Raw genomic sequence first — 13,713 nt, 5'->3', positions numbered from 1 at the left:
AGAAGACAGAAATCTTCATTTATTTATCCTTCAATTCTTTCCTCAATAATTATCTTTCCCCTGGTTACAAATTCTCATATAATTAAAGTGCCCACAGAAAATATGTGCTTAGCTGCCCTCTAGGTGCTGAAATTAATAACATAAATTAAATACTAATACTATTGGAGAAGACTGATCATACATTTGTGGTAATACAATGATCACGAACACTTACACATAGCCTGACAATTCAACCATTAATACATGTTGGCTACTTTTAGAAACTTTCTAATTTATGCAATGCCTTGTCTGTATCTCTGAAGGCAAATTTCAATGGAGGATTAGAAAATCATCCAATAAAACAAATTTCGATAACATGGGAAACAAAATCAACATTTGTAAAAATACAGACCATAGGGGGCGCCTGGGTGGCTCATTTGGTTAAGCGTCTGCCTTCAGCTCAGGTCATGATCTCAGGGTCATGGGATCGAGTCCCGTGTCAGGCTCTCTGCTCTGCAGGGAGTCTGCTTTTCCCTCTCCCTTTCCCTCTGTGGTCTCCAACCCACCTCTCAAATAAATAAATAAAATCTTTAAAAAAAATAGAGACTGTAAACAGAATCATTTGGAAAACTGCTTCAGTTCTACACACAGTCTGTATAAAAATATAACTGATGGGGGGCCTGGGTGGCTCAGTTGGTTAGATGTCTGACTCTTGGTTTCAGCTCAGGTCACGATCTCAGGGCCATGAGATCAAGCCCCACGTGGGGCTCCATTCTGAGTGCAGAGTTCTCCCTCTCCCTCCCTCCTTGCCCTTTTCCCCACTTGTGCTCTGTCTCTCTCTCTCTCTCTCTCTTGCTCTCACTCTAAAATAAATAATATCTTTAAAAATACATATAACTGAGAGTCAATAAACTTGTAAGGAGGGAACTTCTGACTGTGAATGCAGACAACCTAACAATGTATAGCTGTTGAATGAGATTTGTATGAGAGGCACTGGCATTGTATTAATTTTGAATACTGGTCAATGTTTAATATTTGATTTCTCCCTTGGCCTGCCTGCCCTCCTTTATTGCTTCTTTCTCTTTAATTGTGGAACTTGTCATGGCACTAAATAGAAAAGACACATATGAGCATATGAGACACTTTTCTCCCAAAAGTCCAGAAGGAGGACTTTATGGTTTCTTCCAGTTTGTAGATAGTGGCCAAGCCAAGCCAATTCTATTGAAAGGAAACCATAATAATTTACCCCTACTGATATGCCAGAAAATGTGGCCTGGAATAGAGAACATATTTGTATAGGATAACCTGCACTATTTTACAAAGGAAGTCAATGAGGAGAAAATGGGGTCATATTAAAATGTTCTTTACATGTACCTCTTCAAAATACAGATTCATATTTTAAGAAGTAAAATACATTATTTCTTAAAGATTTTATTTATTTATTTATTTTAGAGAGAGAAAGAGAGCACATGTGTAAGCAGGGAAGGGGAGAACAGGAAGGAGAGGGAGAAAGAATCTGAAGCAGATTCCTCGCTGAGGGGGAGCCCAATGCCGGGCTCGATCTCATGACCTGGAGATCATGACCTGAGCTGAAACCAAGAGTCAGGATGCTTAACCGCCTGGGCCATCCAGGCACCCCACCATTATGTCTTTTAGTTTTTAGGGTTTCTCTACACTTAATGAGTAGACACAAAAATGCATCTGAGTTACTATGTGGACAGAAAGCCATTTTATATTGGAAATTTTGTCTAATGTTAGGGTTGAGTACCAGATTAGTAAATTTTAAAAATCCTTTCATTAGTGTAGCTACATTTAAATTTTTCTTTTAAGATTTAAAATGTCAATGATGTTTATATTATCTATTAATTATAAATTGTTGGTCTGAATAATTTGTTTTGCACTAAAGTCATCTCCATTCATTATAGTAATTAGTGTCTGCCAGGAAATCTTTTTTGACTTTCACAAATGAAAGTCCTTCAGTATTTTCAAATACTTGCATCTGTAATCAAGGTGTTATGGCTGTATCATAGCATAATGTTCTACACATAGAAAGCATTTCATAAATATTTGTTGAATGAAGCTAGCAAATGATCAATCTTCACATTAGAACTATAAAGGTACACAGTAATCATGAATTTTGTTAACAGTCATTCTATGCTGCAGAGTCACCTCCCCTCTGTTTTTAGCAGTAGCATGAATACTTAACATAGATGATATGTTCCTGATAGACTAATAAATCATATTATAATATTTTAGGAAAATTATATTTAGGGCTGAAAAATTTATAAATAATAAAAAAGCAAACAACTGTGTTCTTTAATTCACCACCTGACTTAAAAAACAAAACACCACAATATACGTTCCACTCTACCAGTAACACCTGAACTTAGTAATATTCATTCACGTGCTTTTCTTCATATTTACACTTTATATTTTTGTATTACTTAGTACCAGTATTGTTTTGTGTGTTTTTAAATTTTACATAATGGTTTACTCTATATATTATTCTACAAGCTTTTTGGATTCAATTATTTGAGAGTCTAGTCATGTTGATGTAATAGCTATATTCATTCAGACTCACTGCTATACGTATCCTTTTAAATATTTGCAAATTGTTTTCCCATAGTGGTGGCACCTTCCCGTCAGTGGTGGATGAGTTGTCAGTAATCTACATCCTTGTCAGCGGCTGAAATTTTCAGATTTTTTGAATCTTTACCAACCTCATGAAAATAAAATATTATCTCATGGTTTTGATTACTGATAACCAGTAAAATTGCAGATGTTTTCATATGTATGCATATTGATCCTTTGAGTTGTCATTTCTAGCCTCTTCTGCAAATTACCTGGTTCAATTTTCTTGGTCTGTTTTTCAATTAGTCTGTTTTAAAAATTCCCTTTGTCTATTATATGTGTTGTGTTGCTAATATAATCCGCAAATCTGTAGCTTTTTTTTTTAAATGGTAGCTTTTGACGAAGAAGCTTCTAATTATAATGTAGCCACATTTATTAGTTTCTTCCTTTATAGTTATGCTTCTTGTATTCAGAAGCTGTAAAGACAAATTATATTTTCTGTGGAAAATTATTTTTAAATTGTTTCCTGTTTGTAATTTTGGCATATAAAAGACGATTATTTTAGTGTTTCTATCCTATATCTAGCCACTTTACCGAATTCTCCTTAATATTTAATAATTTGTGGAATTTTTTTTCATTTTCTGGCTAAATTATCCTCATGTATTGGCAGCTCAGTTCTTTCTAATTTTTAAGTGTTTATTTCTTTTTCTTATCATATTGAGCTGGCTAGATCCTCCAGTAAAATGCAAAATAATAGACATCCTTGTCTTATTCCTTATTTTGAAGGGAATACTTCTGTGGATTTCCCATTATGTGCACTGTTAATACTGGAAAACTGCAGGTGTTCTTTATCAGGTTAAGAAGATCTTCTTCAATGGAGAGTGTTCTAAAAACACTTGTCTAGATGTCTGCTTTTTTCCAATTCTATTGAAATGATCATGTTTTTCCTTTCTTGGTGAATTACATTAATAGTTTTATTAATATTAAATTTCACTTGCATTCCTGGGAGAAACCCAATATGGCTACTGTATATTATTGTTTTTATAAAAAGCTAGATATGTTTCATCATTTTAAAATCTTTGGCTTTGTTTACATGGGAGAGTGATCTTAATTGTACTCTCCTTGTTTGATTTTGCATCCTGGCCACCACAATTCATTCTACTGACACAGTTCAAAATAAAGCACTATGCCTTAGATAAAACCCTAGCATACTATATATTTAACTTGCTTATTTTACTTCTTTTCCTCCCCCACCCCCACCACCAACTCCTGACAGAATGTAAACTCTTCAAGAAGAGGAACTGTATTTTGCCCAGAGATGTAAACCTACTGCTTAGCAAATGACTACTCAATAAAATTTTGTTGGATTAATAAAAGGTTCATAATTTTAGTTGGGGTTTTTTCCATCTATTTCTACTTTTCTGAACTCATTTGGATAATAGTGAAATGACTGTATGCATTCATTTACTTAGAACTATTTACTTAATATGTGCAATGTGTTGTGATTACAAATTCTATATAATTTGTTGAGACTATTGTTATCAATTAGTATATGATCAATGTTCATAAATTTTCCATGTGATCTTGACATGAATGTGCGTTTTTTCATCATTGGATACAGAAATCTATTATACCAAGCTTCAAATTAGTTCAATTCTCAATTATTAAGGATTTTAATTTTTTAACTGCCTATTTGATTAATTACCAAATGAGATATATTAAAGTCTCTTACATTGATGTTGGATTTGTCGATTTCCCCTTCCAGTTCTGTCAAATTTTGCTGTATAGTTTTGAAACTATGTTATAAAATGCATGTAAGTTTAGAATTATATCATTTACCATTATGTAATAAAGCACCTTATCTCTAATAGAATCTTTGCTTAAAGTCTATTTTACCTAATATTATATAGCTTAAGCAGCTTTTAAATTTTAAACTTCATGTGTGCTTGTGTTTTAGGTATATGTCTTACCATCTCAACATCAGTGCCATGCTGAACCATATTGGAACATGAGGCCAAATAAAAATATGTACCCCTATATACATTTATAAAATATCCTCCTGTATTAGGACCCAAGTGGAGAAAGTTAATAAACACTCTATAATCAAAAAGTATAGCTATATATAACTCATCATCTTGACCAATCTGTTTCCAAACCACTGCCAACCTCCATATGAGGCAGACACAGGATAGCCTTACAGAACTGTTAGGAAGGAACTATGGCTGACTAGAAACAGTTCTCATTGCTAAGTAACAGAGTTACAAAACAAACAACATCTTATTTTTATTTGAAATGTTTATATATTTTTCCTCATAGATTTTACTATCATTTTGCCTTTTTCAAGTATTATATTAAAATATTATTTATTTTGATTAATAAGTTTTTTGGTGCCTTCTTAAAATTTGTGCCTAAGGTACCCTCTCACATTAATGCTCACACAACAGTGGATATTACAATTTTTGTTTGTATGACAGCACTTAATTCTGACAAGCTTAACACATTTGTATTTGCTATGATTATTGATATATTTGGACTTTATATTTACTATATTTTACTTTTTATTTCCCTCTCCTTTTTTGCCTTATTTGGAATAAGAAAGATGTTTCCTTTTTATTCTTTATATTTTGGGGAAGCTATAAACTACATTTCTTTTCTTTTGCTGTGTTATTCTTTATTTTTTTTTAATATTTATTTATTTATTTGAGAGAGCGAGAATGAGAGAGAGAGACAGTACATGAGAGGGGGAAGGGTTAGAGGGAGAAGCAGGCTCCTCACTGAGCAGGGAGCCCGATGCGGGACTCGATCCAGGGACTCCAGGATCATGACCTGAGCCGAAGGCAGACGCTTAATGACTGAGCCACCCAGGCGCCCTGCTGTGTTATTCTTAAATAAAAATGTTGCTTAAGTTAAAATTTGAAAATATTCCACACTCTTCAAGAATAACTCAAAGACTTTTGGGGTGCCTGGGTGGCTCAGTCAGTTAAGCAGTCACCTCTTGATTTTGGCTCTGGTCATAATCTCAGGGTTCTGGAATCGAGCCCCACCTTGAGGCTCACATCAGTCACCATGCTCAGCAGGGAGTCTGCTTGAGGATTCTCTCTCTCCCTCTGCCTCTACCCTTCACCCCACTTGTGCTCTCTCTCTCTCTAAAATAAATAAATAAATCTATAAAAAGAATAATTCAAGAACCTTTGATCTCTTTAAATGCAATCATCACTGTCTGTCTTAAATGCTACTTTTTCAATAGAGTATAATTTATTTTTATTTTCTTTATTATTAACATATAATGTATTATTTGTTTCAGGGGTACAGGTCTGTGATTCATCAGTCTTACACAATACACAGCACTCACAACACATACCCTCCCCAATGTCCATCACCCAGACTATAATTTTTAAAGCATTTTTAAGTTGACAGAAAAATTGAGAGACGAATACAGAGTTCCCATATACCTCCTGCCCCAACCTATTTACAGAATCCCCAATTTTCAACATCTGCCACCAGAGTAGCATATTGTTATAAACTGATAAACCTAAATTGACACATCATTAGTATCCAAATTGACAGTTTTTACATTAGTGTTTACTATATTTATGTGGATCTATTTCTATTTCATTTCACTGATCTATTGTTTATTTTTGCCAAGACCATATTGTTTTAATTACTGTAACGTTAATGATAAGTCTTGAGGTCAAGCAGTGTCAGGAGTCTGACTTTGTGCTTGTCTTTCAATATTTATTGTCTTGGCTATTCTGTGTCTTGTACCTCTCACATAAACTTTAGAAAGAGCCCATCTCTAAAGGCAAGGGAAACAAAAGCAAAAATGAACTATTGGGACTTCATCAAGATAAAAACTTCTGCACAGCAAAGGAAACAGTCAACAAAACTAAAAGGTAACCCACAGAATGTGAGAAGATATTTGCAAATGACATAACAGATGAAGGGCTGGTATCCAAGATCTATAAAGAACTTATCAAACTCAATACCCCAAAAACCTCCAAATAATCCAGTAAAGAAATGCGCAGAAGACATGAACACTTCTCCAAAGAAGACATACAAATGGCCAACAGACACATAAAAAAAAAAAAAATGCCCCACATCCTTAGCCATCAGGGAAATACAAACCAAAACCACAATGAGATATCAGCTTACACCAGTCAGAATAGCAAAACTTAACAAGACAGGGAACAACAAATGTTGGCGAGGATGTGGAGAAAGGGGAACCCTCCTACACTGTTGGTGGGAATGCAAGCTGGTACAGCCACTCTGGAAAACAGTAATACAGACGTTCCTCAAGACATTAAAAATAGAGCTATCCTACAACCCAACAATTGCACTACCGGGTTTTTACCCCAAAGATACAGATATAGTGAAAAGAAGGGGCACATGCACCCCAATGTTCATAGCAGCAACGTCCACAATAGCTAAACTGTGGAAAGAGCCGAGATGCCCTTCAACAGATGAATGGATATAGAAGCTGTGGTTCATATATACAATGGAATATTACTCAGCCATCAGAAAGGATGAATACTTACAATCTGCATCGACATGAATGGAACTGGAGGGGATTATGCTAAGTGAAATAAGTCAAGCAGAGAAAGACAACTGTCATGTGGTTTCACTCATATGTGGAATATAAGGAATAGTGCAGAGGACCATAGGGGAAGGGAGGGAAAACTGAATGGGAAGAAATCAGAGAGGGAGACAAACCACGAGAGACTCTGGACTCTGGGAAACAAACTGAGGGTTGCAGAAGGGAGTGGGTGGAGGCAAGGGGTAACCAGGTGATGGGTACTAAGGAGGGCACATGATATGATGAGCACTGGGTACTATATGCAACTAATGAATCACTGAACACTACATCAAAAACTAATGATGTACTATACGTTGGCTAATTGAACTTAATAAAAGAAAAAAAGAAAGAACGTGTTGATATCCACAAAATAACTCTGAGATTTTGATCAGGATTACATTGAAGCTATAGATAAGTGTAGGAAGAACAGACATCTTGACAATGTGGAGTTCTCCTGTCTATGAACATGGACTCACCAGCGCAAGGATTAATAATAATATCACCATGTGCCAGAGAGGAAATGAAATTCTAGGCCTTGACTCACTAAATGTACATTTAAAATAGATTCTATAATATGAACTGTCTGAATGCTAGTTACATAAAAAAATTAACTCATTAGTATTTACAAGATTAGAGTATAAAATGAAATACATTTAGAGTAAGATCTTTCTGTGAGCAAACAAAAAACATTACTGGGAAAGCTTGATGTGTAATAAAAATATGACTCAAGTTAGTCATGATGACTCATACTTTTGGACTTTAGTGCTCTAAAGGAACACACTTTCTAAAATAACAGGAAATATTCATTTACATAATAAGCACTGTAGAGTGTGATGTTGGCACCATTCAAATTATTGAATGGTAGGAAGGCCTATTATATAAAATGTTTTAAGCTGGCTCTGCTATTTATAATACTAACAAAAATGCATACTGATAGCTTGATTGTAGTTAATTCATAAAAGCCATGATTAATGCTATAAAAGGGTCACAAATCAGAGCCAAAGAATAAGAGAACTATTCATGGTTACTAATAAATTGCTCTGTGAACACTTGGCCACCGTTTCAGGTAATGATGTCACAAAATGATGAAAGAATAGCTAAGTAGCCAACAAAGTGCCAGTGCTTGGCGGAGGCACTGATAATTGCATCACTCTTATACAAGAGCCCCTGAAAGATGAACATAACTATAAAAGAAAATGAAAAATCATAAAGATGCAGGTTTCAACTGATAACCACATTCCTTAAAGCTAGGTTCTATCAACACTTGAATTCTTAGAACAGGTAAAGAGAAGAGGAAGAGTAATGGGTATACTGTAACTATGCAACCATGTTAGTTGACAAATAATATACACACCTAAACTTCCAATTCCTAGGCTGTATTCTGTATCTAAGACTTGAAGCATACTTTTTGACAGTTATAATGGAATTCTTGAGCAGGTGAACCAGAGATATATTATTGCAATAAAGCTAATAGCACAGGTAGTTAGGAAATGATTTAAAAAAAAAAAAGTGAGGAGACTAGCGGTGGTGGTGGTGGGGAATTTTAGAAACCTATGTACCAAAAGAATGCATGTTGTATAACTCCATAATATAAAATTTTAGAATAGGCAAAACAAATCTATAGTGACAGAAGGCAGATTGGTGGTTTCCTGGGATTGAAGTTTGGGGAGGAGGCATTGACTGCAGAGGAGTACAAGAGAATATTTGGAGAGACAAAAATATTCCAATTCTGAATATAGAGATGATCACACAAGAGTATATATTTGCTAATACTCATCAAACTATACATTTTTAAATGGGTACATTTTATTGTATGCAAATTATTTCAGGAAAGTTGCTTAAAAAGAAAAATCACTAGTTTTGCAAGACATTATCATGGTTCAAATTGAGTAAAGGGTGCAAGAAATCTCTATAATTTCATACAACTGTACATGAATTTACAATTATCTCAAAATAAAAATTCACTTAAATTTTAAAATACATGTACAAGTAACAGTGATTATCCGTTATCCAAAAATTAATTATTTAAAGAATATATGTGTTTCTTATCAAATGATTCACAAAGAGTTAAATGCCATGTAATCCTGAATTCTGCTTTGAAACATTCAATTCTGCTTGAAAGTTACTGAATAGCATATAGTCTTTTGGGACTTGTTTTGCTCTAGATGAATCCTAAAGTGGAACCAGTAAATTATTCACGGTTTCAGTCATTTCTAGAGAAGAAATGTCACAAATACTCTAAAATTATTATCTATTAATGAAATGTGCAATTAGCATTTATGGTATGCACCATACATTCATATGGTGTGTACATACTTACAACTGCCAACACAATACCAAAATATGTCAGAGTTCCTATGCAGTAGCACTGAGGAGAATCACTGAGCCTCTCCAAGGTAGATGTTTTAGGTATCACAAAATACAATGAGATATTTAAGAAAAAAGTAAGTGTGGCTTAAAATTTAACTCAGGATCAGTGGGGTCTTCAGTAATAGTTTTTCTTAAGGGTTTTTGTTTTGTTTGTTTTTAATTTTATGACTGCACAACAGAAATAGGATATACCAATGGAGTTATGAATTATTCCCAGAATAATTAATCATGTATTCTAGCTACAAGTGTAAGTCTTAATCCAGTAAGAGGGCCAGGTATTACCATAAGTGAGGTCACCCAGATATAAGACTACAGATAGTAGTGAATATGGTAGCAAACCGAAGAGTGATACTGCTCCAAAGAGGGTAATTGTTACCTTGAGTTAGGCTGTCATGGGGAAACAGGCATAGTGTTGGATTGTTTTCTGATTAATAGAAGCCAGAGATGCAGGAGGAGGAGGGAGGAATGGGAGGTGCAGGCAAAGGGAAATTTTTTTTTGGAGACCGAATAACAAACCATTCAAACACTGTTCCCACCTGTGGACCACCGGTTTGTGACATCAACTTTATAAACTAAAGAATGCTTTACGTAGAAAATTCCTTGGAATGGCTATGTACCCGAACTTGCTTCTGAATTTACCATTCTACTCCTTTCTCCCAACTTCATTCATTTTCACTTCCGCTAAGAACACTTTCTTATAGGACTGCCAATTGCCAAGAACTGGCATATTCTCAAGGCTTACGTTTTCGTCCGTTTGCCAAATGGCTGTAATGCAATTCACAAAAGCCCTGTTTATTGAGTAATATTATTAATGGTTAGCATAATACTGTGAAATTGAAGACATTCTTTTTGGATTATGTCCAGATCTTTAAAAAGAACATTGGTTCCAATAGAAAATGGATGGCTTATATTCAAACTTACTATTTTAAAGAGTAGAACAATGGGAAAAGCATTTGAATAAGTATATTTTCAAATTATTGTAAGATACCTTTTTCAGATATGTAAGTCCCAATGTATTAAAATACTTTGAATAATAACAGTCAGAGAATGTCATACTTATGAATGCTTTATAAAATCATTTCTCATTTTCAACACATTATTGAAAATATCATAGGACTGAGAAATCATTCAACAGTCTATTGCCTTTTTCCCTTCAACTACACTTGCCAAACTTTGCTAAGTGAATGATATTTGTTGCTTTTTTATGGCTAAATTCATAAATCATCAAAATAATTTTGGAAGAAATTAACAAAAAAAGTCAACTTTTTGCCTTTGTTTCTAAAAGACACTTAATATCTAAATAAGAAGCATTAAAATGTATTCTCAACCTAAATTATAGTTAATTATTTTGCTAGTTCATAATCCAACAGTCACCACCTGAGACCAAGTCTGAAAATCCCAACTTGACTTCTGAAACCAATCATGAGCCTTGATTCATTTAATGGCTCTATTTTTAAGGGGAAGCATGAAATCATCCAAGAATCATAAAATATCAATCACTCAACTGTGAGCAATTAGAGAGAGAGAAAGGGGAAAAAATGGGATGGGATATCAAAAGGAAAAGGGAGATGGGTGTAGGGTTTGATGGGATGAGAACTAACTAGTCAAAACAAAGCAAGAGAAGCTCAGGAAAAAATATATCACATGAAAGCATCACCCAGTCCTTAATTTGCATATACTGTATAGATTCAGAGCAAGGTGCCTTACTAAGTTCATCCCAGAGTGTGTTTTAACTGAGCTCTTCGTGAGTTTGGGGAGGAGGGGTGAGGTTAATAAAAGATATTACCGATTGCAAGGAAAGGGAAGTGTCTATTTTAAAGAATCAGAAGGAGAAGACACTAGGAAAAATAAAATAAAATGTCACTTTAACTTTAAAATCAGAACAAATCAAACTGGCAAAAACTTAAACACACAATTATGGCTGAATAAAGAGTGAATCAATCAAGTTCATCCAATTAATTTCCTTTCTGGGACAATATGATAAGCCACACAATCAAACATACTAAAATCAATGCTTTTTAAAAAGATTTTTTTTTTCTCATGATACTTTAATCAGACCAAATTCAAAGCCTCTCGATGTTAGAAATCCAAAAAAATATAAAAGATTCCTTCCTTCAAAGCAATTATCAACCAGTGGTGAAGACTAAAAGTATAAATTAAAAGATCAGCAATATAAAGCAATGATCTGGAGAATAAGTTCAAAGGAACATCTGAATTAGAACATGAAAGTTTTGGCTTGAGCACATAGAAAGAAAGAAAGCTGTAACCAAATCAAAGAGTGAGTTGAAACTGAGGGCCAGGACTACATCCTAAATGCGCTAGAGGAAGTCTGCACTGTAGATAATATTCTTGCTACTGAACTATATGCACTAATGTTGTCACTGGAAACAAATTAGATCAGATTAAGAATCTCAGAAGACAGAAATGGAGTTCCTAAAATCTTGACAGATGGTTTTTTAAAAACAAGATGTTCCATGATATCTTAAAAAAAAGCGACAGAGAAAAGTGAAGTAACTAATTAAACACACATACAAGGGCAAGGCTTAGGAGACAAGTCAAGTAGGAATCTATGAGACAGTGCTACATTGTGAGGTTAATAAAAGAAATCACTGATTGCAAGGAAGGAGAAATATGCCTCTCAAAGAATCAAAAGAAGAAAACACCAGAAAAAAAATAATAAATGTCACTTTAAATTTAAAATCAAGAACCAATCAAGTTGGGAAAAAATTAAACACACAATTATGGCTGAATAAGAATGAATCAATCAAGTTCATCCAATTAATTAGTCCTTACACTGTAAAGAATTTTAAATATGTATATGACAAAATATGTCGATAATTTTCTTCATGGCTCTGATATGTTTCTCTGTTTCTATTTGTATTTGTTTTGCTTATAAAGTCCCTAGCTTTAGATTTAGAAATTTTATTTTAATCCTTACTTTAATAGATTTACAATTATTTTTACATTTAAGTCTTGAAGTCACCTGGACTTCTATACATGCCATGAAGTAGGGCTTTAACTTCTTTTTTTTCCAAATTGACATCAATTGCCTGAAATATCACTTACCAAAGACTCCATACTATTTATTTTTTATTACTGGTATGATTGTTACTGCTGCTGTACTTGCTTTCATATCAGCTGTTCCTGATGTTGATGCTGGATATTTCTATCAATGAATACCTCTCAATTTCTTTTCCATTTACCCCTTTTTCTTAAAGATGTGGCTAAATCTCTACTTCAACTATGAAACCTCCCCTGACCATCATAGACAAACAAAAATAACATAATCTTTCAGTCATTTTACTATAGATTTTCAAATTAATTAAAATTACTGATATCAGCAATGAATTCAACTTAATTGCCACAAATTCATAAAGATCTCTCTGCATCAAAAGGCTTATGCTGCATAGACACCTTTGTATAAATACTCTTTAGATGCAGGATTCAGACCCTTATTTTTAGTGCCATTCTATCCAGACACCTTAAAAATTGTTTAATAAAACATGAAAATGCTGATGAAACAAAGACAAAAAAGTAAAATAAAACCCCAAGGTTCAATCTTAGGTGTTACTTTTCTGATAGAGTTTATTTTTAAAAATGACATTTTCATCTTTTTGATGGCTTTTCTTTTTTCTACCAAAAATTTCCTGAAATAATTGACATTTCAGGCTCATATCTATTTATTTTTATTCATACCCAGAAGGTAGACCAAAATTAAGTTAAAAAAATTTATATTCACCATTTCACCACCTCCCTCTCTCCTCCCCTTTTTTTTTTTTTTTTTTTTTTTTTTTTTTTTTTTAGATTTTCATGCATCTAACAGAGAACTCACATGAAGTCCTTGGGTGAAGCTTTCTAGAGAGCAGAAGCATCGATAGGGCTGGCTTGTTGTGTCACACTTATCAGCATGACCATAGCACTGACATCTGTGAACAGGAACATCAGACAACTCCTAAGTCAACTCAACTATGAATATATTTAAGGGCCTGTGAATATATCCACTGGGGTGGATCCAAAAAGGAAGTCAAGTATGCTAATCAACACAAAATTCAGTTTCTCATTTATCATATAGATGTTCATGAAAGTTTTTAACTAATCCTAAAGTATTGGATAAAGTGTCATCAATATCCAAATCACATGTTCTGAGAAGGTAATTATCAAGCCTCCCTGGGAAAGGAGTCGAGGGTTGTTTCCACTTATATCAACTATGTGGCAAACTT

The 13,713-nt window shown here is 33.9% G+C and overlaps 1 protein-coding gene across 1 annotated transcript in view; it reads right to left on the bottom strand.

Annotated features, from left to right (window-relative positions):
* Window positions 1-13,713, bottom strand: part of USH2A (usherin) — a 717,806-nt gene that overhangs the window by 618,135 nt on the left and 85,958 nt on the right. Inside the window, exon 8 of the mRNA XM_027612135.2 lies at window positions 13,326-13,419. Within this exon, the coding sequence (XP_027467936.2) occupies window positions 13,326-13,419 (94 nt within the window). The remainder of the gene's footprint in view (window positions 1-13,325; window positions 13,420-13,713) is intronic.

This window comes from Zalophus californianus, chromosome 10 (assembly GCF_009762305.2).
Source record: "Zalophus californianus isolate mZalCal1 chromosome 10, mZalCal1.pri.v2, whole genome shotgun sequence".
Taxonomy (NCBI): domain Eukaryota; kingdom Metazoa; phylum Chordata; class Mammalia; order Carnivora; family Otariidae; genus Zalophus; species Zalophus californianus.
Note: the sequence above shows the minus strand (reverse complement) of the source record. Positions and strands in the feature narration are given on the sequence as shown.